The sequence below is a fragment of the Solea solea genome, chromosome 3 (genome assembly GCF_958295425.1).
Source record: "Solea solea chromosome 3, fSolSol10.1, whole genome shotgun sequence".
Taxonomy (NCBI): domain Eukaryota; kingdom Metazoa; phylum Chordata; class Actinopteri; order Pleuronectiformes; family Soleidae; genus Solea; species Solea solea.
In genome coordinates this window covers 32,647,137-32,674,491 of record NC_081136.1, presented here as the reverse complement: position 1 = coordinate 32,674,491, position 27,355 = coordinate 32,647,137, and the positions used below count along the sequence as shown (strand labels likewise).

At 41.3% G+C, this 27,355-nt stretch overlaps 1 protein-coding gene across 2 annotated transcripts in view; it reads left to right on the top strand.

Moving 5' to 3' along the window:
- chchd3a (coiled-coil-helix-coiled-coil-helix domain containing 3a) overlaps window positions 1-27,072 on the top strand; it is a 65,538-nt gene extending 38,466 nt beyond the window's left edge. Inside the window, exons 5-8 of one of the 2 annotated variants that reach the window (XM_058626101.1) lie at window positions 1,035-1,118; window positions 9,869-9,939; window positions 22,663-22,798; window positions 26,390-27,072. In XM_058626101.1, coding sequence (XP_058482084.1) covers window positions 1,035-1,118; window positions 9,869-9,939; window positions 22,663-22,798; window positions 26,390-26,413 — 315 coding nt within the window. In that variant the 3' untranslated portion in view covers window positions 26,414-27,072. The remainder of the gene's footprint in view (window positions 1-1,034; window positions 1,119-9,868; window positions 9,940-22,662; window positions 22,799-26,389) is intronic. The other variant, XM_058626102.1, reaches the window with a different exon arrangement.
- Window positions 27,073-27,355: the final 283 nt, after the last annotated feature.

Genomic DNA, 27,355 nt, shown 5'->3' with positions numbered 1-27,355 from the left:
TCATGTAGGTTTTGTGCTCATGTATTTAATCTCTAGCTATAATCAGCCTTTTAAAAACACCTAATGCTCAAACAGCGTGGTGGACATTTGCAGCCTCACTCTCTCACTCTGTTTTTCTTTGCAGCGCGTTTACCGTTGTTGAAGTGAAGAATTAACGTCATATGTATGATTCATTGGTTGTGTTGGATTTACTTTTTACTATATCCAATCCTGTGATTTTGGTAATTATTAGACTAATTCCAATACTGAGTACTGTATCAAATCCGCCTTATAGCATTATCTCATATCTTATTCCACATATTTTCTTTTGTTACTTTCATTGAAAGTAAAGTGTAGAATTCCATAGCCTTTTATTGAAGTGCTAAGGTGTGTCTGTGCGTTTATTCGGGCAGTCGATACATCCAGGTCTTATCTATCCTGTATATCACCCACAGAGTCAACCATACATCTAGTGAAGGTCATAGTCGAGTGGAGAACAGTGAAGATAGGTAGGCCGGCTTAAATATATTCTAGACTGTGGTGCTCATTCGCACTGAGAACTGATGTTATCCTCTTAGCTTGATAGTGGTTTGGCTGAAGATTGAACACAAGAGGACAAAGAAGCTCATACAGCACCTGCCAAGGTGTGATAAGTCTTACACTCATGGACATGAAGGAGTAATTGTTTTTGGGTGTTTTAAGCAAAAGGTGCCCATATTTCAGTGCCATCTCAGAGTGTGTTTACATGCTGACAAAAACGACACACACATTCAGATGCTGTTTCACAGTTTGGTAGATTTATTCATGCCAACCACAAAAGGCATCTGTGTCTTTTTGTTAAAACATGTCTGCTTTATTTACACGTTTATCCTGAGCCGCAGTGTGAGGCTCTCTTGTGTGGATGTATATTGATGTATTTTTTGATTGGATTCTTGAAAATGGTAATACTCCACTGAGCACATAAGTAATGTTTTTTCTTTTCTTTTCTTTTTTTTGTCTTCTGTGTGTGCGTGTTTATGCTGTATATTTTACACGTTTGTGTGTCTCTGTTTTAGGCCAAGCAGCTGGAAGCCCGAGAAGCAGACTTACAAAAGCAGGATGCTTTCTACAGAGAGCAGGTGGCGCGGCTGGAGGAGAGGGTAAGAACATGTTTGCACAAAACTAGACTGTATAAATAAAGCAGTGATATTCCTCTCATCTTGCAATAATGATCTGTTGTCTTGGTGTTGCATTTAATCTGTATGATAATGATAGCCCTTCACTGAGCTCACTCCAAACAGAAATGGAGAAACAAACATAACTTGTTTTCTCTCTGTTAACCTCCCTCTTTTTCCATTTCGGTGCCAGTGAAAAAAATTGCCAATTGTTATTGAGAATTATTTAGATTTCTCTGTTTATGTACAGTTTTATTGTTTGGGAAGATTGTTACCTTTTTTTTTGGTGTGGAATGATGTTGTCCCTGCAGAAGGAGATGTATGAAGACTGTGTGCACTTGCTCACTGATGTTGCTGGAGGGGCAGGAAGGTTATCCCTGTCTGTGGATTCAAAGCCTCCCCGCAGAGACAAAATGCTGTTGTTTTGTCCAAGGCGTGGTGTTTTTGATAACCTTCGCTGTCCTCCTTATGAGCGCGGGGTGTAGGCAGGTGCTAACAGGATGGTGTAGTGGTCAGCAGAGCAGAGAGGAGGAAGAGCAATAAATCTATATGCATCTGGAATGGTTCCATAACATTTATCCAGTGTCTTCCCCAGGCAGGTGGTGCAGGTGACACTGATACACAGTGAGCTTGGTCATAATGGGGCATAGCCAAAGTAGTTTCACATTTATTTTTTGTCTTCATCCCACTGCCCCACTGATTTTCTTATCATCCTTTAACTTCAACTCTGCATGCCTGTCTCTGTATGGTATGCCTTTTTCAGCCTCTGTTTCTTCTTCTTTAATTTCCACCTGATGTTCTTCCACCTGAATGAAAACGTGTTGAATCCCATTCATCTCTGTGTGCATCCTCCTGTCCCTGAACATTTTTTAAGTCAAACAACTTTCTGTATGGAAGGCACGCCGATCACCCGCTCCTTCTAATGGCAGCTCCTTGCTGGTCCCTGTGAGAGATGCCTGCAAGGGTCAAAAGTCCTGTTAAAGTCTTTTAAAAAGAACACCCTCATGCTGCTCTCAAATCATAAGTGTGTCTTAGGAAGGAAGCGGTGCCCTGTTTAATGCGTTTAAAATTATACCTTCATGCTGGGAAGGAGTTTTCTGCCCTTTGAGGAGCGCAAAAAGTAAAATGCCCTCTACAGGGAAAGCCAAATGGAATTTTAACACCGTCATGAAGCCAGATAAATAACTGTGGAAAAGGGGCGACACTTACACATTCGTACAGAAGCTCTCTTTTATGCAACAGCAGCAACATATCACATACCCAGTGGGCACTTTGTCCTCTGAAGGACATCCATGTCGAATTATATGACGCTTTGGTTTCTCTTGTACACTTGTAAAAACACAAATGCACACATCTTTGTATTTCTATTAGCTGGTTAAATAGGGAGCACAACTGTAATGCTTCTTGTTTACGAATTTCAAGGAGTTGTATAGTAATTAATAACGTTAAATAATAATAAGAGATTAATGTTTTCCCTTGTTGCACTTGAACGTTCACAGATTTGCCGTTGAGCTTCTGTTTCGATATCTGAGCTCAGCTTGTGCCATCTTCTGTGTTGTTCTACTGTATCATACTGTATAGGAGTAGATGAAAGCGCTGATGGTTGAAGTAATGAGTCCCAAGTAACACAGGCATTATTGACTCCAGATACTGGCCATCCATCAGCCACGTTGGCCTCTGGTCAATATTCCTTAGATCAAAGTGCCAACTAATCACCTTCACACCTCAAGAGACAGAAGATGGAGAGAGCGGGAGGAGAGAGGCAGATGGGCAGACAACAGGGAAAGAGATAGTGTACAGGTGATGGAGGTTAAAATAGAAACAAGAGGTTCAACACAAGAAAAAGGAGGAGAGGACAAAACACTTGAGCTGAACAGACTCTACCTGAGAAGGTATAGCATGACATTTGTGATTAACAGAAGGTAAGAAGAAGAAAAAGATAATAAAAAATAAAGAATAAAAGGGTATAAAAAGAAAAGATTACAAGGCCACTACAATGAGAATGCACACTGGTTTATTTAATAATTTATACACAAGAATGAAATGATAACTTAATTATATTTTCCAAATCGGTTTATCTGCACTAGGGGGACGAAACACAACAGAAGTGGCAACCATATGTGTATTTTGTGCGACAGTGTTTGATCTCGTGTGTAATTGAGGATCAATGGTGGGCATATTGCATGTCGCCTCAATGTGCAGAATGCCACTAGGGACTCCTGGGGGGGGGGGGGCAGTTTGTTTGGACTGTGTTAATAAAATTCTTTTTTTCTTGTTCTGGCCACAGTGTCCCATTTGGCTCTGAGGCCTCACTCACTGTTTGCCTCATCCAGTGTAATCATGGCACCAAAAGCGAAAAATACACTGTGTTGTTATTTGCTAATTGAAATTTCTGATTGGTTTATTGCATCATTACCAAATTGATGCAAAATGCTCAAAAGACAAGTCATTTACGAGAAGCTACAATTCCAAACAACTACTGATTACGCAGCATATAGCTTACATAGTCAAGTAGATATGGCATAATTAAAAACATCAAACCGCAGTGTTTCTCAAACCTTTTGTATACTTTTTCAAAAATGACAAACAATTGCGACTCGATTATATAAATTGTGGCAAGAGCAAATTTGTTGCTGAATATTACATTTCTGGCATTTCTTCTTACTGCCATTTCTGTAACACCTGGTGCTATGCATAGAGTTGGATAGCAAAACTCGGAAATCGCAAATGTGGCTCCAGTGTCGTTACCATTACCGTTGGTATCCATTGGGCTGGATCATAATGCAAATTTAGATGCTTCGTTGCGGTGCCAGAGCTGTTCCCATGAGCCGCCGTTTCATCCGTGTTTTCTTTCCAGCTCTGCAAACTTTGCCCTGCTGTCTGTCGCTACCTCATGACACACACACGCATGTCTACACTAACCAGAGACACACACACACACACGCTTTGTCACCTGTGTTGTGTTGAATTTAGTAAAAAAAATAACTGGCTGCCACTTCTTTCACAATGTATCCATGCTTTCCCGACAGCGAGACATGCATCATTGGCCTCTCTGTCTCTCTCACACACACACAAAAAAACACCACAAAGGTATTACAAGACTGTTATTAACTGCAAAATTATTGCAACCCAGTTTATTTATTTATTCTTTGAATTTGTTCATGTACATCTAATGTTATATGCTTTGAGTCGTACCACTCCATTTAACACTGGTATCAGGAAAAAACAAAAGAATTATGGATGTGTTATTTAATAAATCTTAAGTAAAAAGCGCTTGGACAGGGAAAGGTTGCTCTGTGGGATACCAAGTTCTTTCCTGTGTAGAGAATGCTGCGTTAAATATTTTATGATTTTAAAAAAGCTTTTTTCTGTCTTATTGATGGAGACAGAGTATTTACAACACAGTGTAGAGGCTCCTCTGTCTTCTGACTGAGATTAATCAAATAGTATGGAAGTAATTGGCAGCTTAATCAATAAGGACAACTGTTTGCTGAACTGCTGACACAAACGTGGCTCTCGCACCGCGTCGATGTTCCGCGCTGATGATTTTGGAGCGTCGGTGCACAGGATGCGATTTGAGTTTTCACATGGCTTTAAACATTCACGTGAGCCATGGCGTCTCGGTGGTGGAGTGAAATAAGATATGTCGTAAAACTTTTATGAGCAAACATAAAGTAAATTCTAAAATGTGTGTAACTTGAAGGAAGTACGGGCGACACGGAATCATTTATGTGACAAAAGTGATGGCGCATCGGTGGCTGCTGAACAAACCCTCTTTCCAGCCCGGGTGCTTCCTGTTTTGGTTTGTGAAATCTAGATTATCCTTTTTTTGTCTTTTGCAACAATGCACTGTTTGATTTCAGCGAGAGTGCACTGCCAGCTTAATATTATCTCTGATCACATTTTTCACCCTCGCTTCATCTTCCCCCTCGCACAGCACCACGAAAAGACAGCAAAAACCAAAAGAGAGACAGGGAGAGAGAGAGAGAGAGAGAGAGAGAATATAAGTCTGATATATATTACATGTCTGTTCCAATCCAACATGGCCATTCATCAGAGGGGCTTCCAGTGACATGCCATCACCAGGCTCCCAGACAGCTCAGCCTGCTGCTGACGCTCATTGAGGCCACAGCTACAAAATAGCCCCTGAAAACAATATCTATATATTTATTATATTTTCACTCAATACCTGCCTCGCTGTAAAACAATCTCATATTTAACAATCAACTTGCCCATGTTTTTTTTCCCGACAATGTCTCATTCCAGCCCTCCCTCTTTCCCTCCCTCCCTCCCTCCCTCCCTGCCACATCTGTCTCTCAATATCCCCCCTTTTTGTCTGCTTTCTTCTTTCAAGTGGTGATTTTTTTTTTTTGTTCTGTAAGTTTCATTTTTTTCTAAAGGGATTCTTTTTTTCTCCCCCCTCCATCTTTCTTTCGCCTTGTATATTGATGAAATTGGATTTTTCTGCTCTCCCACGGAGGACAATCACAGCAGCAATTGCCATCTCATAGCAAAGTTCCACAGCACGGCGAAAGAAAGACATTCAAGAGGAAGAGTTTTTTTCAGAAAAGCAATGGTTTCTATCGCTCTATCTCTGTCTCTACTTCTGACTTGTTATTTTCATCTTACATTTTTTTTTTTTTTTCGTTTCAGTGTCCCTCAATCTTTCTATATTTCCGGAAAGTGAAGATGAAATGTATGAGTGTGCTTCGACTTGAAATTAAAAGGCAGGAGTATTTACTTGCTCATTGTTTTGTTTTGCGGGAGCGAAAGTGTTTCTCCTCCACCATTAGGTGATCAATGTCAAGCCTGTCAAGTGTATAACAGGAGACAAGCCAGCGAGTTGCACTGTTGAATTATTATGTCTGAGACTGCTGTTCTATAGCTGCATGAGGAGGTTCGCGGGGATCTAATGAAAGTTTATAAAGGAAAGGCAGCAAATGTTGGAATATAGACCCAGACGGGAAGTCTGATCTCACTGCCCACCATCTCAGAAAGATATAACAGTGATGTTCAGTCTCTGTGTGTCCGTTATCTTTTCACTGCTCCAGCACACTGCAGCGTAGAAGAGGACACTGGGGACACAGTGGATTGGTAGAACATGGGCAGGAGCTTGGAGCAGATGTTAAAAGAGGCCAACCTCCTGAGAAAATACACCCTGCTCTGCCCCTTCTTGCACACATAGTCCATATTGGCAGACACAGTCCAGTCCAGTCAAGTCTTGGCTGGGAATGAAACACCCATGAAAAGTTTCCTCTTCATCCTCATAGTTCTAACTCATGCAGACAGACAAACCTGCAGCAGGAGAAGAAGTGTCTTCCTCATATAAGCAGCTCTGTCAGTCACTGCAGAAGCTCAGTTGATGTCTGTTTTTACTTCCAGGGGCTTCCAGGGGCTTGTTTTTCAACTCACATCTATGAAAGTACAATATAGAAAGACATTGACTGTTAAGATTATAAAAATAGAATAGACATTAAGTAACCAGATTATAGTATGAAGTACAAACGATCATGCCTTTGTGGTACGTTTGTTCCCCATGGCGGCTTCTTATATTTTGCCCTGCGTTCTTTATGAACATGTGGCGAGAGATTATAGTTGGTAGATTGAGTTACCTTTGGCTAAATAGATGCAATTTTAGGAGGTAAATTCGTGGCAGACATGAACAGCTCTGGCTGCTTCATCTGTGCATCTACCCTGGGATGATGTCATGCCCCTGAAGGCAGAACTTGAAGTGCTTACTCAATTCTGTGTTTGCAGGATAAGCTCAATAACGGTTAACCAGCCCCTTTCCTCCCCTATGAGCAAGTTGCAGTGAGTCACGCAGCAGAAGTCTAATTTTCTTGAGCTCTGCAGTGCTCCAATGTTAGCGATGGAGGGGTTTTGCCACATTTCAGCCCTCCTGCTCAGCAGCAGATAAAAGAGAGAGAAAGCCATCAGTACACGGAGGTATTTGTTTTGTTCCTTAAAAAATTGAAGGCCCATTCTCCAAATTGAGCTGCAGTCTGTGGTGGGAAGCCACTTCCATCTTCTCCATATCGCTGCAGTGCATTAGCAGTAATGACTTAATTTGTCTATGACACCCCCCACCAGCATTTTGTCTGGCTCCAGATGAGCTAAAAACCTTGTTGAAAGCAAGTAGAGTAAATAGGATGAAAATAAACAGGAACGCAATTTTATTCCACAGATTGCAAATACTCGATTGCACAATGGGACACACAAAGTGCCGGGTTCCGGTGGCGTCACACATGTTTATCCTTTCATGTAGAATCAGTCTGCAGATGATAACATCAATTTAAGGTTGTGTCTCAGTGGTCTTGATTTTAATTTTATTTTTGTCAAGGAAGGAATGTTTTCAACCAGTGTTTGAATGTGAGTGTGTGCGTTGTTTGTGTGCATGTGTATAGTAAGTGGTCCTACAATCATTGTCACCCGTGGCCTTTTGCCGTCCAAGGTCGATAAATGTGCTGATTAGTGCCAGCTCTGCCATTTAGGCAGGTATTATTATCTTTTACTTAGTATTCCACACAGAGACCCAAATCCAGCCCCTTCTGTCTCCCTCTTTCTCTCACAGTGGCTCAATCTCAGCACCCAAGAGAAGTCTTACTCTTGCCTCTTTAGCAGGCCCCATTATCTCTCTTTTTAGTCTTGTTTTATCTGTGAATAAGCTTCTCTATAAATCCCTTTTTCGTAGCTCTTGACAGATTCTTTGTCTACACTGAAAATCACTTGATTCGAGGCCAAGAGGGCACCAGTACGGCATGAGCTTACAAGTTAACTCTTAAACTTTGGAAATGCTTTGTTGCCGTGTTTTACACGCGGGCTAATGTCGGCCTGAAGGACAGCTGCACTGGACCAGCCATGTATTCAGAGTAGGCCGCTTTACATTTGGCGGTTTATATCCCCTTTTGATTATCTTTCTTCCTTCTACACAGCGTTTTCCCCATATGCCCCTTGTCTAAGAAATATAAATTGAAACGGGAACACTCAGAGAGCACAGACCTCCACTAAGGCTTAAACACTTTCTCACACTGGCTCCTGACGTTTTTACATTTTGATCCACTGCATTCAGAAGACTTTGTGGATCAATATAGAACTTTACCTGCTTATAGCTAAATTCATCAGATCTGATAAGATGTTGCTGAAATATAGGCAGTTTATGACAGGTTTGCCCATTATAAAGATTGAGATAACTTGAAAATTTGATGTACAGTAGGTAGATTCTTGACAAAATTAATGTCAAAAACTTTAGCCACGAAGGATAAACTTACAGTTGAACCCACACTGATGGAAAGGGAGTAATTATATATTTTTTAAACAAATCCTCTTTAACAGTTTAGCATCATAACCTGTCTAGAATTAAAATTCATGCCTCAGCATGTAAGGACATGCAGTTTTCCTTGGACTAAAACAAATGCAGTCCATATAAAAGTGTTGCAAAAGAAAATATAATAATGAAATTTAGTGTCATGTAGAATAATGCACATGTTGGTATCAATTAATTCATTTTTAAATGATGTGTGTGGGGAAAAAAAAACACTGTATGCGTGTCCATTCAAATGAAATGGCCTCCAATCTGTGTCAGACGTCTTGTCAACATTGTCATGTCCCATCTTTTTAGCTCTATAACACATAACTATTGATCTTCTCAGCAGTGCAGTTCATTCCTATTGATCTTTTCCCAACTATGACAAATGTCTTCTACGCATGGAGGTTAAAATAGGGCAGGTAGGATCAAGGAGCTGATATTTATCACATTTCAACTGTAGATATAAGCATGTAAAAAAAAAAAAAGAAAAAGAAGAAGTTGCTTGCCTATAACTGATGAGGATGAGTTGAGTCTATTTACAACCCAAAACACCCAACTTGTGTCAGAGAAAAAAACAAATTCATGTCATATTTGATGAATTATTCTGTAAATATCGAGTTTTCGCCTTCAAAATCTGAAGACATTGACAGCAGTATATGTTTTGCTCATTTTTTCTCCTGGTTAAAAAACTCAAACAACTCAATCAAGCTATCCATCACACTTCACGACCTCTCACCATTTGAACATAAATGTGCAGAACAGTCACCAAGGGCTTACAAGCATCTTCACAGAGTAGTATAACCATATAAGAGCTCGCTTATATGTCTGTGTTTGAGGAGCTAATTCAGGTTGAGTGGTCCTGCTATGGCTTCATTTGCTATGGGTCACCTGGGGATTATGACCGGTTGGTGTGCACGCTGTTTACTCGCGACACTCTGACCTTACAAGATTACTGCCTGTTATTACAGCAGTCTTTTTGCGAGAGGATAAGCACGTATACGCACATAAATATACCCATAACTCACAACCCATACACAAACTAAAAAAACACGCAGTGTGTGCACACTCACAATGGCATAGAAAATGAAAAATCTTACAACCTATATAAAGTACAGCCGGCATGTTGTGGACTGTAAACCTAAACTACCAGTGGACCTCTGCCGTTAATATCCCTTTTAATCAGGTTTTAAGAAGTTTGAGTAGGCAGGGCTGTGTATGCCGGGGCTGTGTGGAGGAAGAACATTATCAGTTGTGAACTGTGAGGTGTCACGCTGTTAAAATGTTTTAGTTTTGGCCTCAATCACTTCAAACCGAGAGGAGGGAAGATGTGAATAAATTAGATGGGCAGTTTCATGTAAAAGACTGCCATCACATTTTCAGGCATTTCTCTCATTTCACTGATTCCCCCTGTTTGTCTCTCCCTTTGCAGAGTGCTCAGTTCTTCAAGGTCACCACAGAGAACTTCCATAATGCTGCAGACCAAGTGAACGCCAAGTACAAGTAAGTTAGAATAGACAATCAAAGGTCGTTTGAATTTAAAATCACCTCATTCACATCACTGATCTCTATCCTGTTTTAATGGTATCTGGCAATAAGTCTAAATGTCTTGTTTATAATCACAAACACAGTAAATTAATGTTTTTCACCTGTAATGTTAACGTGGAGAAAGTCAATTTTAAAAGAAGATTAGAAATCCACGTGGAATAGCCAGTGAACACACTATTGAATTATGCTGGCCACATTCTAACCTACGTCTTTCAATCAGAACCACATTAGCCCGGCCCATTAGCTGATGTTGATGATGTGGTTCACTGATAAGACCCATTGCATGGTAATGATAGCTGACAGGGCTTTTCTTGTGCTCTTTTAATATTTCATTGTTCGAGGCGGATCATTCGCTGTGTAAAACTTAATCTCCAATCAGACATGGGTCAAACAAGATTATCAAATAATTTGTCTTCACCGCTAACATGGTTTTTATCATATCAAGACAAGAAATGACACCAGTGCTGCAGAAAATAATTCTACATGCACATTATTTGGTTTTAATTCAGTTTCAAACGAGAATGAGAAGAATGATGAATTAAAAAAAAAGTCTCTTAAGTGCTTACGGATGTAGCACATATGCAACGCATGCCATAAATGTAACTTAAGAAGGCGCAGAATCCCGCCCCATCCTTGTTCCATCTGTCTTCTTAATAAGAAGCCATTAGGCTCCATAGTAATGTAGGGAAAGTGGATGAGGAGCCCGCAGGAGGTGGGGCTAGAATGGACCCTGGCTCTGAGCTCTCCTCCAGGGAGGCTAGGCTAATTGTGTTAGCTTGTCATTAGCCAGCGCTAACACTGGGATCATTGTCTCCCTCAGAAATGCCGGAAAGTGATTAGCCTCGTCCACTGGGGGGTTTAGTGCTGGACTGGTGGAAGCTGAAGCTGAGACTTTCCAAATCACATTAAAGGAAAAAAAAAAAAAATGGAATAACATTAGTGCCAAATGATGGCGCTAACTGAGAGCAAATGTTGGACTAACGTGCGGGTAGTCATGTGACACTGGCCTTTATATGGAGAGCAGGGATTGGCGGATTGGATAATAGGACATGCATTAGCAGGGTTGTGACTGGGAGTGCCTGTGCATGTGTGTGTGTGATAATGAAATGGCGGGAAGGTCTGGTCTTACAAGACGAGAGCAGGAATGCATGGAAGGGATCAGAGCACAGGGCTAATTTGATTTAACAGGGTGTGTTTGGCCTGTCTTTGTTTATGTGTGCGAGTTCATGGGCGATGCCATGTGTTTGTGTGCAGGTCTATCTTGAATATCATCTTTTGTGGACATAATAAGTGTGTCTTTCCTCAAAGCTCTTTCTCATGACGGATACCCCACAGAGATAAGATGCTATCTCTGACCTCTGTTGAATAATGGGAGGAATTCTTTTGATTTTCCTCAAAGAAATACATTTTCCCCCAGAGATAAAAAAGAAAAAAGGCCGAGACAAGGTCTTATCGATACTTGATAGAGTTATCATGCGATATGTTAATGTGAAAATGTGTGGGAGATGACATCTTTCTTATTAGAATGTCTTCATTTCCACTGTAGCTCATGTCACTGCGTCTGTAATGACAATGATAGCTCTCTGGGGAATGTTATGGATTTTATTATATATGGTGTAATATAGTAAAACAGAAGATATGTGATGAGACAAAATGTATGTTAGGTATGCACTGGAGTAATTCACTGACACAGAAGCAGGTGCTCTTTCGAAAATACTTAAATAAGAGGCTAAAAAGACGTTTTTTTGGGATTAAAATGTTCATAAAATTGATTGATTCAGATGTGATATAATAGTAACATAAATAAAGGACTCTGGTATATAAATAAACAAATGAATAAATAAATAAAACACAATAATGTTACCCGTATTAGCTATAAATCCAACTTATATTTTAAACATCGGTAAGATATCGGCACAGAATTTCATAATCGGTGCATCATTAAAAATATATGGGCTCAACACACGGTGTGATTTAGAAGGAATATATACATTATGGTATGTGTCACAGGTAAATACAGCTACTAATTTTATGCAGGTTGTTGCTGTTTTATTATTCACCACTGGATATAAAATACATTGATTTAAGACTCAGTTTAAGTGATTGGGACAAGCTATTTTTCTCGTTAGTGTTTACCTTTGTCTACTGTCAGTCTTTATTTACAGGGCTCCAGACGAACCTTTTGCAGTGGTTGCACTGGTGCACTTAACCCTTAACTTAACAATTTCAAGGGTTGCCTTTCTGTCGTTTCTCATATACATTCATACTTATGTTAATGATTGTAAACTAGAATAAGGTGAAATGTGTGTCTTCATTTGATCAACAGGGAAAATCCTGATGCATACAAACACACAATGAAACTACAATAATATGCATGCGTGTCTATGTGTATGTGTGAGGTATTTATAGGTGCACACCAGTCTCTTCAAGGTGTCTGATATACAAAGAGTAAACATTACTTACGAATGAGATTTAACATGTAGTGTTTATACAGCAGTCTCCTTTTCTTCAATTGTGTTGAAAGAAAAAAAAGAAAAATAGTCTTAGATGTAGGTACTCAAGGGAGGTAAGGGCACATGTGTCATTGTGTGATACAAATTGGTTTATGTGTGTAGTTTTTTCTCCCCCCGTTAAGGTGTGCGGTACAGTGGTTCCCTGCCGTTCTCGTGCCATATTCCCACCTGAGTTTTCTGAGAGTGATGGAGCTCTCCCAGCTAAATCACTGCTGCATCACCATGACCTTATTGCATCCACACAAATGCAATCGTACACTCACACATACGGGAATATAGACTTACTGTATCTACATTTTTTTATACTTTACCATGTCTATATTCAAGTCAAAGCAAAGAGCAACATATTTATAGGAATTTGCACAAACATACACCTCAATTTTTTCGCATACGAACCCTCTAGAGTCTGATATTGTTGCAATGAATCATAAACAACCTGCTCGCCGACCTAGACGGAAGACAGTAGCTCTGCTACAGGTCTTCCATAGGTGTACAGTAAATAAACAAACACATCATGTAACAGATAATGTAACAACACCGTATGTGAGACTCACGCTGGCTATGCACACGTATGACCACAGCTTTTATTCACTTTCCCTGTGACAGTGACTGTAGATAAGAGTTCACAGATGTGTGTGAAAGGGAGGATATCGCTCCCTCTCTGCGTCTGATTTATATTCTGCCGCGTTCACCACTAGTGTTTATCCAAGTCTGATGCATTATCACACTGGCCGGCTATGAATGAATGTCTGACCTTTACTGCACTACATGTATGTGTGTGTGTGCTCACGTGTTTGTACGTGGACTCATCTGCATTGGAGTGCACGTCCGTGTAAGCATGCGTGATGTCTCGACAGGGCTGCTGAGACTCAGTGGGGCATTCGTCGGAGGAGTGAGCGTGACAGGCTTGAGGGAAAATGATAGATGTGAGATTATGCGAAAGGACAGAAAAGGGAATGAAAGAACGGTGGCGTAGTGCTAAGCTCTCCTGTCATTGCTAACCTTTGGCAGGGTTTTGGGCTTCTCTGTCAAAGTCCGTCACTCTGTATTTGTCCGAGGTCCCTGTAGGATTGAGATAGCACAGGGACATCACATATTGGTATTAAGGCTGTGTAATACTGAAGTACTGAATCCATTCTCCTATGACTCCAAACTATTTTTCTTCCGTGCCTTGGTTGTAGGCCTTCGCAATTCATTACAAACTAATTAAAATATGTATATGTCAAAATGCAATATCCGCATTAGACACTTAGTAGTACCATTTAGTTAGTTAGTAGCAGTTATGAATCATTTTGCAAACACAGTATCACTACAGATCGACTTCATTGTCACATTTGTTATAAACGTTTTTGTTTGTGGCCAAGTGTGCACACTTTTCTCAAAGGCAAGCGTTCAGTTCCGCTCTATAAGGTTGTCTATAGAGAATAAAATTTCAATTTTGCCTGTCACTCCTCTTCTCCTTTAGGCTATACACCCTCTTTGTCTGCTGTTTGTCTGCTAGTTATTTTTTTTTTTATATCATTTTGAATAAATCTTTTCATTTTTTAATTGAATGCAGTCAACAATAACAGCAGCCTCTGTCTTTGCTTTTTTTGTTTTTTCTCTCTCTCTCTTTCTGCACGAACAAAGGTGGAATGAGGAGGCGTGGAGCAAAACTTGTTGAATGTAAATGGCTCATTGTTTCCTTTGTTTGTGCCGTACTGCTTTGGTGGAGAGACCACACCTGATGGTCTGCATTCGCTGCCATACCATATGTGAGCCCCCTCACTCTGCCATATAATAGCGAACAACTTCAAAACTTGTGCAGCCTTGCGTGCATCATCTTTATTTATTTAGCGGTGCGCAGGAAATCTCCTCAGCTACTGTATGTAATTACTGCTTCGTAAATATTTTCGGCAGCATGTCTTTTGCCATTGTTCAGTTAATTCCATCATTTTAAACCACCAATTATATTATCAGTTTTATCGCTGGTTGTATAACTAAAGTCTAATTTTCTTAAGTTTAACAACCTTGGTGCTTTCTTTTTTGGCCGGCGTCACATTAATGTTTTACAACTAGTTTTGAGGCTTGGTGCCATTAATGTTCTATTGATGAGTGATAGAAAAGGTGCTGTACTGTAGATGTATGGATGTGTATGTGAATAGGTGTATGGCAACACTGTAGCATGAAATGCATGATCATGAACAGGAAAGTGCTCAATAGATACATACACTTAACATTTCAGAACATCCATCCTGTTGCTAAAAAATGTAAATGAGGCAGGTGGAGGCTCTCTGTTTTCTTGGCAGTTAACAGTGCTGCTGTTTGTTTAAGGGAATAATACTGATATCCCAAAATTAATGAGGTAATGATTTACTGATGTTTAATCATGCTAGAAGCACATTTAATTACTAGAAATAACAGTAATTAGTGTAGCAGAGAAGTCATTGCCAAGTACTAAAAGAAAATGTTAGGTGTTTTTCTGTAGTGGCCAGAGAGGCAGGACCAGACTGAGCCGCGCTTTGACCTCCCTGTCAGGTGAGGATGAACCACGGTTCCGTATCTAGGCAACTCGGGGGCGCAGGGACAAGGTGGTGGTCAGCTGAAGCTAGAAGTGGTGGAGCTAGAAGTCAATAACTGCCTTAAAAGCTCTCCTCTCTGCCTTAAGAGCTCTGCAGTGCTGGCAGTAAAAAGCACACACACACACACACACAAACACTCGTACACACAAATGCGCCCCAATTCAAGGAAATCTATGTGGGCGTATACATGGACACACAATGCACGTACACACTTAAAGTGGCTGAGTTTGAAGACTCACAGCTTTTATTGCCTTTCTGTATTTTTTCCATATAGTGAATATTACAGTAATATGATTGATGGAACAGAAAATAAGTGACTTTTGGATATGCTGAGAAAGTATATATATATATAAAACACCGCCACTCACCGCCTTAGATGGGCATGTATCTCACAAGTAAGAGCTTCTTAGCCAGTGAATGTCTTCTATGTCAGTGTTTCAACAATCAGCCAATCACAGTGCAGCGACTCCATGCATTTACGTGTTACGATACTGGTCAAGACAACCTGTTGAAGTTTAAACCGAGCATCAGAATGGAGAAGAAATGTGATTTAAGTGACTTTGACCGCAGTATGCTCCTTGGTGTTACAGGGGCTTGTCTGGGTATTTCAGAGTATTTCTGCTGATCTACTGGGATTTTTACACACAAGCACCCTTAGGATTTACAGAGAATGGCCCGAAAAAGTCTATCCAGTGAGCAGCAGTTCTCTGGGCATAAAGGCAATGTGGATGCCAGAGGTCAGACGAGATGACAGAAACGCAATAGAAACTCAAATTACCGCTCATCACTACCAAGTAAGTTTGGTAGTAATTGAACAATATGTTCACGTATCATTTTCTTCAATAATTTACAAAGTTTCAATGCATTTTTTTATTGTTATACAAACACACATTGGAACACAACATAAAATTCCTTTTAATGTTTCCCTCAGATATGTGATAAGTATTAACTTACCGACCTACCATACCTAATAAAGTGGCTGGCGGTGTGTCTCCTGTAGTAGGACACACACTTGTCCCCTAATGAACATGTATGAAGATGTATTAAAAAGGACACATGGTGTCTTTCTTTTTCCTCTCACTCTCTCTTTGTCCCTCCCACTGCTTACGTAGTGTTTTCTGTCTTAATTTAAATCTCTCGCTCACTCCCTCTCTGTTATTGTCTGCTTTGCCTCCTTGCCTCACCCATACTCTCCCTCCTTTCGATTGCAGTCTTTGATTCATTCATCACATTTTACTTGATTTTGAATCTCTCTGCCCATCACTCCATTCCGTCCTCTCTTTCCTTCTCATCCTCTCCCAGTCAACCTCTTATCCGCACTGATGGATTTCCCAGCAGGGGGTCATTCAGTTCTGCTTTTAAAAAGCAGTGTGAGCAGAATGTATGTCATTTTTCTCCTTAACTGGATCATTTGTATTTATTTACCCCCCTCGATACTGACACCTGCCTTAACTAGAGAGAACACGAGGCCTATTTAAGGGGGAACCAGCACCCGCCCCTTAACCTTATTAACTCTTGAGTGGACCCAAATGATGATAAATAGACAACATGGTGATTGGGAACTCAATCTGGTGGCGGTCTGTGGTAATCCATACTGCCCACGGAGCGAGAGTATGACATTCTGGTGTGTGTGCGCAAAGACAAAGACGATTTCCAGCAACATGTGTGAAACCGAACTAAAACGGGCCATAAAATTGCTTCCTCCTGTTTTTGCTCAAGCGCTTATTTTAGTCATAATAGGATGATAACGGCATTAAATGTCATGTGCAAAGAGAGCAGATGGCCTCGTCTAGTATGAGGCTGCTTTTTAAATACAGACGGAAAAAAAAGGAGAAATCCTCAAACTAAAGCAAAGCAGCAAAGAATAATTTTTATGTGATATGCAGAGCTGGAATAAAGAAACACATTCTGCTGCTCGCTGATAATGGCCGACTATTTTAAGTACGTTGCACTACTCAAAACACATTTATGTGGATCTTATAATTTGTTGTTGTCATGACCACACTGACACTAAGACCAGTGCCGCATATATCAATACCAGAATCTTTTTTCCCCTGAAATCAGAATCAGCATTCGACTCAATGTTATTTGGGTCATGTTCTAAATCACAGATCAGCACTAAACGAACCAAAAGTGTGAACAGAACATACACACCACTTATGGCGCGTTTCCACTAGCTCGCCTCGCCACGGCACGGTTATTTTGGGATTCCCACTCGCGATAGTACCTGGTACTTGTTTAGTACCTGCTCTGGCGAGATTCCAAGCAAGTTCATGCAATACTATGCGTGATGTTGCCAGACTGCCGGTCACTGATTGGTCAGAAAATGTCGTCACAGGAAGGGACGTCCGTCACAAGAATCCATCCAAACTGCAGATCAGTTAAAACAGACTTAACAATCCTAAAAACGTAGGTTAATCTCCAACAATTATCAGGGAAATGTCTAAAATCTCAATGTTTAACAGAGGAGTCTGGTGTATTTAGCGACAGCACTGCTGATTGCGAGCGGCGATCTGCATCACAAACCCTGCCACTGTATTGCAGTCCAGTGACTGTGTCAGGCGGTAGTCTGTGCTCCGGTCATGAAGGAAGTAGTGAATCAAATATTTTGAATTAACTGATTCTAATGATTCAGTTACACTGAAAACAACAAGTCACTAGTCACTCGTGCCGGGACCATAGGTGGAAAAGGGGCTTTAGTCCGAGATGAGACAGTATCCTTCAAAAGATATCACAACACTTACTTGGTACGCTGGTGTTGAATGAAGGAGCAGTGCTTTTATTAAACATTTTCAAAACCCATTTGATAATAATCTTGGGTTATTTTTCAGAGGACACATCAATGCTGCAAAGTACAGGAGAGCACGGTCTCCTTGTCCTCCCCCTGCATCCAGTGTCTCTGTGTTTGCCTTAAAGCTTGCACGTCCCCCTTTCCAAAGATTTAAATTAAGACAGATGGACATACACACTTTTTCAGATATGTCTCACACTTGAAGCTTGTTGCATCCTTAACAGAGATCTATGAATGTCATTGTAGTGTCCAGCTGTACGTAGTTTCACCTTATTATAGTCACGATCAATCTAAGTTGGTTTGAAAAATGACTTGATACCGTTGCACGCGCCCACTATTGGCATAACTCATGCGCACGGCATTAAAATTCCAGCATCAGTCTCACTACATCCCCTCGCAGTCAATATGTTCTTTGAAAAATGAAGTCGTAGCCATAAACCCATCGGAATATCTCCCCTCCATGGAAATGTGCTGACTTGTGCGGCAGCAGGCTTGAAAGAGGGGATCGTATTAAATGATATAGGGACACCTTGAGGAGGGAGGTGGGCACTGAGAGGGAGTGAGCAGGTAATCTGTTCTGCTTTATTACATGTTAAATGGGACACGTTCACACTCTCGTATAATTTCTGCCCCTCCTCTCAACCTCGTTTCCTGTCCTCTCCTGAAGGAAAAACTTTACAAAGGAAGCTGGAAGAGAGCTTTAAGAGTTCCCCCCTGCTCATTCACCCATCTTCTCTAATAATTTGTCCCTTAAAGACACCCCTCCTCTTTTCCTCTCTTTCTTTGATGTCCTCAGTCTCTCAAACACACACACTCTGTCTGTCTCCCCCCTCCCTCCCTTGTCCACCTTTCTTTACCTCCCGTCTGCTTTATGATTCATGACCCAGAGCTGAGGAACTCTTATGTTGGTATCTTAACCAACCTCCTCCCCCTTTCATTCCTCCCTCAATCAGTAGTATGTGTGTGTTGGGGGTTGGGGTTGGATATACTGATGTTCCAGAGACCTTTACTGCCACTAATGGCACAAGACGAGACCCCAGTATGACTGTTTGGATTTACAGTCTCTGGGGTGTGTCATACACGCACAGAGAGGGAGAGAGGGTTCCAATAATGAGCGACTGTATCTGGCTAGATGTCTTTGTTTGTTTTGGACAAAGACAACAACAAATGGCCAATATAGATGGTGAAAAAAACCAGTTCTATAACCTGTAGAATAATAGTTTTGATTGTTTGCAGACACTGTATCTGTAGCATTCTACTTTTTGTCTTTGTATCCGAGTCTTCATTGTGACAGGGGATACACAGTTACATCTAGACGGAGTCACAATGTGAACGAAGGGGTCAGCACTGGTTCCTCTTTTCCACCTGTATGTGACAAGTTGACTCAAGACTTTTATTCCACACTAGGACCAAACCAACAGTGAAAAATGTCAAACTATCATTATTATTATTGTTATTATTATTATTATTATTATTATTATTATAATAAACAAAAAATTGCTTTGGGAAAGAGAAAGAGTGTCACTGTTTATGAATGCCTTTCTGCTCAGGTTACATGGGAGCTGGATGATTCATGGTTGTTTTCAACTATATCCATAATTACACCCCATGATTCCCATGGTGGGATGACTTGCTGTGTTTTGTCTTTGCACCATTCAATTCTCTAAACTCCTGGAACTATTACCTCTGGTGTTTTGTGTGCTATTTGAGGTGAGTGACATGCAAAACAAAAGTTAATTTCATCTTGATAAAGCTTTCAAATGTCAACGCTCGGTTGTCAAATAGAAGCCTATTGGTGGCCTTGATATCATACACAGTATTTTATTCATTTTTATTGCTTTTTTTTTCTTCATAAAATGATATAACTGGTAACCTTCCACTGCAGTGGTGATGGTTTATAGCCTATAACTGAAACGACATGTCATTTTTGCATCTGCTCACCCTGCCGCACGAGCACTCTAACCATCTCCCTGTCGTAAATGACGTGAGGGCACCTAATGTGAGAGTGAGGGGGAGAGAGTGGAGGTGGAAGTCTTTCCCTACCACCTCCGTGTGGTCGGCGTCACGAACTTAATGTTAACCTTAATGATAGATGATAGTGTGTGTGACAGTGTTATTGTCTCCATGATTAACTCAACCTCTGTCTCAAACCTCTTCCTCACGGAGTGAAGCAGAGAGCAAGCAAAAACTAGTCCAGTTCCTCATCAAGAAATGCTCTCCGTTTCTATCCTCGTTTCCCCCTTCCCTTCACATGCCCTCCTTTCACTCTCTCAGAGGCCATTACTGGTGATAAACACTGTGGTTTGTATCAGCAGGATGCACCTGGCATTAACGCAGATGCTTAAGAAAGTAATTAGTGGGTGTATGTGGCTCCCATCATCCCTGTAGATGCCCATAGGCACTTTAATAAATGAGCGTCCGGATCCATAGGAATAGGATGTCGGCGGTTTGTGCTCGCGCTGCTGTCATCGTTCAATACCCAGACGCAGAGCAATGGCCATGTCATGCCTTGCAGCGAATGACTGGATTTCTCCCCGATGGATTCACAAATGCTGCAACATAATGTCCCGGTCTACACTTAAAGTTAGAAATGCGGGGAATTAGTCAAGGTATAGACTTTCCTGATTGGCCACAGCTCCCTCTGCAACCCTTGGATAAGCAGGATGGATGGATGGATGTACGTCACCCATGCGTGAAATTTGGAGTGGGAGGAAAAATAAAAAAAACAACAACACCGCAATTGAGCTTAGTGACAATGTCCCAGGCATTACTGTTCTATATCTTTTACTTCAGTCGCTTGTTCAAACTCAGTGGTTAGTAAATGCCATTAGGAACCTAATAAAATACAATAAGATGGCGGGGAAAAAAATAGCAAGTTGTAAAAAGTTACATATATAACGGCAAAATCTACATCAATGCCCAAACAGAAGCAGATAAAGAAGATATTTGTGTCTTCACTCGGGTCAGTTTGGATCGGAAAATAAAAATCCACTTAAAAAAAAGTCATTTGACCCAGGTTTGAATGCTGATTAAACACATTCCCACGGGTCAAAAACCCATTAAGACACAAGATTAAAGAGTTTTTTTTGTTTTGACCAAATGGAATGCTGAGCTTGCACGAAGAAAGAAAGTCATTTATCTATCCCTAAATGTAGAATATTGTAGTTTTTTTTTTTTTTTTAGGTGATACTAACTTTATGATTACTAAACTGTAACTGTTACTTTTGAGAGTAGCTTTCATGTTGTCACTGACCTGCACTTGCATGGACGATAGATTTCTCCTACCTCTCTAACAAATATGACCATACGGAGATGCACATATGTACACATCGTCACTGCGCCGTCTTCCCGCTGCACAGCACCCTGGGTAATGACCCGTGCGGCCAATCCCTTGCTTTGAATCCAACAGGGGGGTAATTTCTCACTCCAGGGGGCAAATCAAACATCTGATTCTGACTACAGGGGCTCGACTTCACCCCCTGGTTTTCCTCTGGGATCTCCAGAGTTGCTGACGGGCAAATTCTCTTTTCTCTTTCACGCCCACGGAAAAGGCGTGGTTAGTGAGGCAGATGGAGTGTCCTGAGCAGTGGTGTGAACAAAACGATGACACCGCCATTAGCATAATAGCCTGAGCATGTGCCTGTGTTGCCATTATGGATTTTTATGGGCTGTGCGGAGAGACAGACAAAAGCAGTTAACTCCGCCAAAGGCACTGATGCTGGTGGAGCCTTTCACTGCTCAGACTGACTAAAGGGGCCGAACAGCGACTACATGTCGCAAATATAGAATTGAATGCACTAAAGTAGCGCCCGTCATGCGGAGTACTAACATCTGGATCGTGCCAGCTAAGACGGCAGCTCTGAAACTGTAGACCTCAATGACAGACTTGAGTGTGCTATAAGCTAGTGATGTGTAGCCGATAACCAGATAATTTGCATTCACGGTCCGCGACGGCACCCTCTTCTTGAATGCTGAAAGATTGTATTTGACATTTAAACTCGTACAAGGTGATTGCTTGCTTCTCACTTTGTAAACGGTCGACTCTGTGGAGGGAGTCCTTCCGAATCAATGGATAGATTTCTTAGTAAATGGTAGAGTGATCAATCCTCTCTTCTATAATGCCTTTTAAATGGTTTTTTAGTGTAAGACATAAGGAGATGGACTAATTAACCAGGACTCTATGCATAGTTGCCTGTAGTTGTGACCCCATCATCATTATTTTCATCTCAGTCAAAAAGCTTTAGTGCTTTCCTGTGGGTCAGCATTGGATTGCAGCGTTAGCTTCTCTTCACTGCGGTCACATGCTGCTGATGGATTTCCTATTTCAGGTGTTGGAAGCTTTATCTGATGCCCGCCACTGATTGTCCAATGTCCATTTTTTAAGAAAACCCTCCGGCCTCTCTGTCGATAGAGTGTAATGCACACATCAACATGGTCATCACTGCAGACCTGTGGAGGATGGATTGACCTTTAATCCTCCTCCCAGCAGATACAGTGATGCTGATTCTCGCTTCAGGTGTTTTTCGACTGGAGTAGAAGTAGAAAAAGCAGGGGGTCTCTGCACGTACTGTAGACCTCACGACAACTCACAAGTATGTGAATGAACTGCGGGGAGAAAATGATTCATTCACATTCATTTGTCTCCATCTGCGTTTTCTATCGTCCGTCTGATTTTTCCCTCACTTTTTCCCTCTTTTTCACACCTCTTTTACTTGTCCTTAATGCTCCCCCTCGCGCTTTCCCTCCTGCCCCATGTTCCTCTCCTCTGACACCATATTTTCACACTGCTTCTCTCCCTTTCTCACCCCTGCAGGCGTTACGAGGCGTATCCTGTGTGCGCGGACCTGCAGGGTCAGATCCTTGCGTGCTACAAAGAGAACGTCGGAAAAACCCTTCACTGCTCTAACATCGCAGCCCTTTACCTACAGTGTGTCAACAATGCCAAACAGGTGGGTGTTTACTGTTTATTGACCTCGGGCTGTTTGTCTTTGATCGTTATTTAACACACTTTCATGCGCTGCACTTGTGTGTTTTGCATATAATCGCTATGTGTTGCCATGCTTGTAAGAGTAACATAAACAAAGTGTTTAACTGTACTTACTGCAGGTGAGGAAAATGCATTCAGCGCTATCTTGAATTATCTTAACGCTCCGAAATAACATTAACATTTTTCCCCCTCCCAACACTCTGAAGAATGACCGGTACATGCATGCACCGTCATGGACGTACGATAAGTGAGTTGTAGTTGTTTCTTAATCCTGTAACGTAGCTTTCAGTTGAATTGACGTTTGCATTACCAAAGAGCCCCATGGCAGTGTTAGCTCCAGCGTAAGTCATTGGCCTCATAGATAGCGTGGTAGCTACAGTAGAAGAGCCATTCCCTTTTTAAATGTCGAAATCAAACACACACACACAGAGGCATCCATTTACATGCAGCAGCTCTTTGCTTTTAGACAGGCGAATATAATTTCCACAAGGCTACTGGCGCCTGAGTGAAGCTCAGTCCTCATAGCTACTTTAAACCGTCCAGTATATTTCCATAATACCTGCTGACACAAGCCCTTCCCCTACTGTCTGTGTGTGTGTGTGTGTGTGTTTTAATGTAATCAGACCAAAGGAGTAGTCGCTGCTAGTTGGACACCGTCGTGTCCTCTCCGTGCATCGTCAAATACAAATGTCGGAGGTTTTTTTTTTGCCCTCTGTTGCACACTGTACAGGAACAGTAATGTCACTCAGGTTGATATTAACTTGATTGCCCCCCCCCCCTTCTCTCACTTTGCAATATGTAACGTCCCTTGCTCCCAAAAAGCCCCAATTTACATTCATAGAGCTTTTATATTAGATTTTTTTTTTTTTTAGAGTTGCTTTGTTTTTCAGAAATGAGAAAAGCTGAGTTTCCTGTCTGTCGCTTACTCTCATGAGTATTAGTGTTAGATCTAAAAGTCAGACGCAGGCAGATTTCTTTTTTAAAGCTATACATTATGCAAAATGCATGGATGTTTTATTCATCGTGCGTGTGTACATTTAAGAGAGCTACCTGTAGCCTTGTCAAGATTCAGCACGGGTACGCTCACAGGCCGGATATTGTTATGATCTTGTAAATTGTTTGGAAGCAAGCCTGCGACGATATGGTAATCCACTTGTGTTTATCACCCCGCAGCAATCACGGCACACTCCTGTTCATCTGTGCTTATCTAAGGCTTGCTTTTAAAGTCATTAGGTGGAGAAGAAACAGTGCTGTGATAAGACTTTAAAGGAATAATATGCAGATTTACACAGCTGACAAAACAGAGGAAGGAGTGAAGTAGGGTTGCCGATGCAGCTTTGTGATTAGGATGTTTACGCGGTTTTATCACAGTCGAGCGAGACGCTGCACCGAGAGCGTGTGTGTGTCAGAGGACATGACTTTGACCTATGGAGGTCAGGAGATTTGAACAGGCCGTTTATCAGCTGTCCATAATCCTTCTACGTCAAATGTTTGAAATCACATTTGTAGAAATTCTTTAGTCGTAGATTAGGACATCAACATCAGCTCACGCAGGATATAAACCAAACAAGATGGACTCCTCAGTTGCAGAGGTGTTGTCAGGTACGCAGCATTTGTCAGTGATAATTAGGCGTCTTATTGCCACAGACAACGATAACATTTAGACCTTGGTTTGCTCTTTTTCTGTTGCCCTCTTTGCCCTGCTGCCACTCACTCCCTCCATCCACTATCGCCTCATCCCTAGTCACATTTCTAATGCATTCAGCACTTAACAGGTCCAGATAGCAAACGGTGAGAAAGAGGCAGTGGAAGAGCAGATAAAGTCTCTGTTTTTCCTCCCTCTATGAATAAGAGTTTATCACAGAGGCCGATCTCTCCATCCACTGCTTGCCGCCTCATTTCATATTCTCGCTGCATGACCGCCTCTTGCTCCCTATCTTTTGCTTCTCCACTTCATTTTCCAAGACCCATCTTCATTTTACTCTCCGAGCTGTGTTTGGGGTTTCAGAGGGTGTTCGGTTTGCCTTACATAACTGCTCCAACACCACAGCTTTTAAATATAACAATAATAATAATAATAATAATAATGTTAATAGTGCTTTTAATTATACATCATGACTTCTCATGACTACATGACTTCATCATGACTACAATCTTGACTGAACACACACTCACCTGACCAGTTTATTAGGCACACCTGTTGAACTGTTTAATCTAATCAGCCAATCACATGGCAACAACGGAATAACATGGAGTATCAGAATTGGAGAAAAATAGCAATTTCATGTGAAAAATGCTTTATCTGTGATTCTCATGTTCAAAATAAGTTTCATTTCATTCATTCATTCAATTGGAGAAAAAGATGATTTAAGTGTCTTTTTGGGCATTTTTTTTGGTGCCAGACCTGTAATTTTAGAAACTACTACTTTAGAGTTTACAAAGAATAGTTTAAAGAAAAGAGAATATCTAGTGAACATCAGTTCTCTGGTACAAAATTCCTTGTTGTTGGTGCCAGTGTTCACAGGAGAAGAATCAGACTGATTTGAAATAATAGAAATGCAACGGTGAACCCACAAACCTTGAAGCCCATAAGACTACAGCAGCGGAAGACCCGGATGCCCCCTTATTAGTTGTCCGTTGTACCTATTAAAGTGGCTAATGAGTGTAAATTTGTGTTTGATTTGGAGTTCCCACCCTGGCATTGATAAAACACAGAAAGCAATTAAATGGCTTTGATGAGTATCCCCGCCTCTATTTTTCAACATCAACAGAGAATATTTAATCAGATCATGATACCAGTGCAAGTGTAATGTTTTTCTTTGCCAAACTGGAGTTCATCACAGTGATGCCGCCAAATCCCCACGTCCCCAACAGTTACATGGATGCTGTAGATAGTGTTTTTATAACAGCTGGAAGTGATATATAAGAGTATAAAAAGGACTATAAAAATAAGACCCCAGTTGTAATAAACTGGAATTGTCCTTTAAGTAAAACACTTCAAAGTCGGGCCTCATTGTCTTAACCTGCACAGTTTGGTCGAGGCATCCGAGGAGAAGCAGTTGTTTTTTGTTTTTTTTATTGATAACCATTTTATGGTCCAATCAATAGTGCAGAAACTACACTCCCATTTCTTTGGAGAAATGAAACGTTGTTGGCACAGAAATTAATCTGATTCACAACACTATTATTAAGTTGGTTTGCGAGGTAAGGGGTATTTTTACTTGCCGTCTACCTCATTCATTGCCCCTCGAATTTTCAGCTCTTTTTTTCTCTCTCTCTGTCGCTCATCTTTTCTCAGACAGTTTTCATCGAGAGGCATCAACTGCAGTCGGCGGGTGCAAATGGTTATCGACAGAGAGTGTTGGGGATTTGTGGTCGCACTTATCGCTAACATGGAATCCACTGCCCTCTGTTCCTTCCTCTACTTTTCAGACTCACTCCCTCACCTTCTCTGTCCTGGTTCACACAGTGTCTTCTGCTTCTGGTCGTGTGTATTTTTTTTATTTAACTTTCACTCCGTCCATCTAATGCACTCTCTTTTTTTGTCTTGCAGAACAAGTCGAGGACCGGGGGTTAATGAAAGAGGGAGGAAGAGAGAGGGAGCAAAGAAGAGTTTATTGTGTGGGATTACTGATTATTGACCTACTGACAGACGGGCCAAACCACAGAGACGGAGGGAATGAATCAGCACCAACACCCACACACACACACACACACACGCTCAAATCCCTGTGACTGATCCAGACTAGTAGCTCCGAACACAGCATCCCAAATGAGAAATAGACACACTCTCTCTCTCTCAAATTGTATCCTCTTCCCCCCTCCTCTTTAAACCTTTGTCTATCTCACCTGTAAGAATGGCAGTGATGCACTGATGCTCTTCGCCATTTTGGAGACACACGAGTGACCTACAGGGTCCAACCTTTGCTTGAGCTTGGCTCGCTGAAAGTTGAGCCCGAACCACCTCAAGCCTTTCATTCCCACTCCTTCCTACTGCCTTTAGAAAATAAAAAAAAAAGTCTATTTTTGCAAATCAAAGTCAGTCCTAACTACAGTTTTCCTGTACACAGACACCCATGTGTGCATTTGTGTGTTATATTATTAGTGTAACAAATCTGCGTGCGTGTGAGTTTTTCATCCAGACCGACACTTGTGACAATGTCTGGTTAGAAGAAATAAAAGCAGGAAATGTTGTCCTCTATAAATATTTAGCGGGCTCTTTCTGTGAAGTTCAAGAGTAAGTGTTTGTACATGTGTGTGTGTATGTTTTGCTAATTACAGGATCCATATTATATCTTTGGTGGTTCCTGTTGTTGACGACCTTCGGGGACTGAAGCGTGAGGGAAGTACTGCTCGCAGATGTTGCAGCTCACCGTGTCATCTTTCTCTCTCTGTCTTTGTCTGTATAGCTCTGTGCTGTGAATCCTCAGTAAGAGATGCAGAGATCTTTACCTCTTCCTTATTTGCTCATTGTCCCTCTTTCTCATTTATCTCCTTCTCCCTGCCTCGCTCCCTTTCT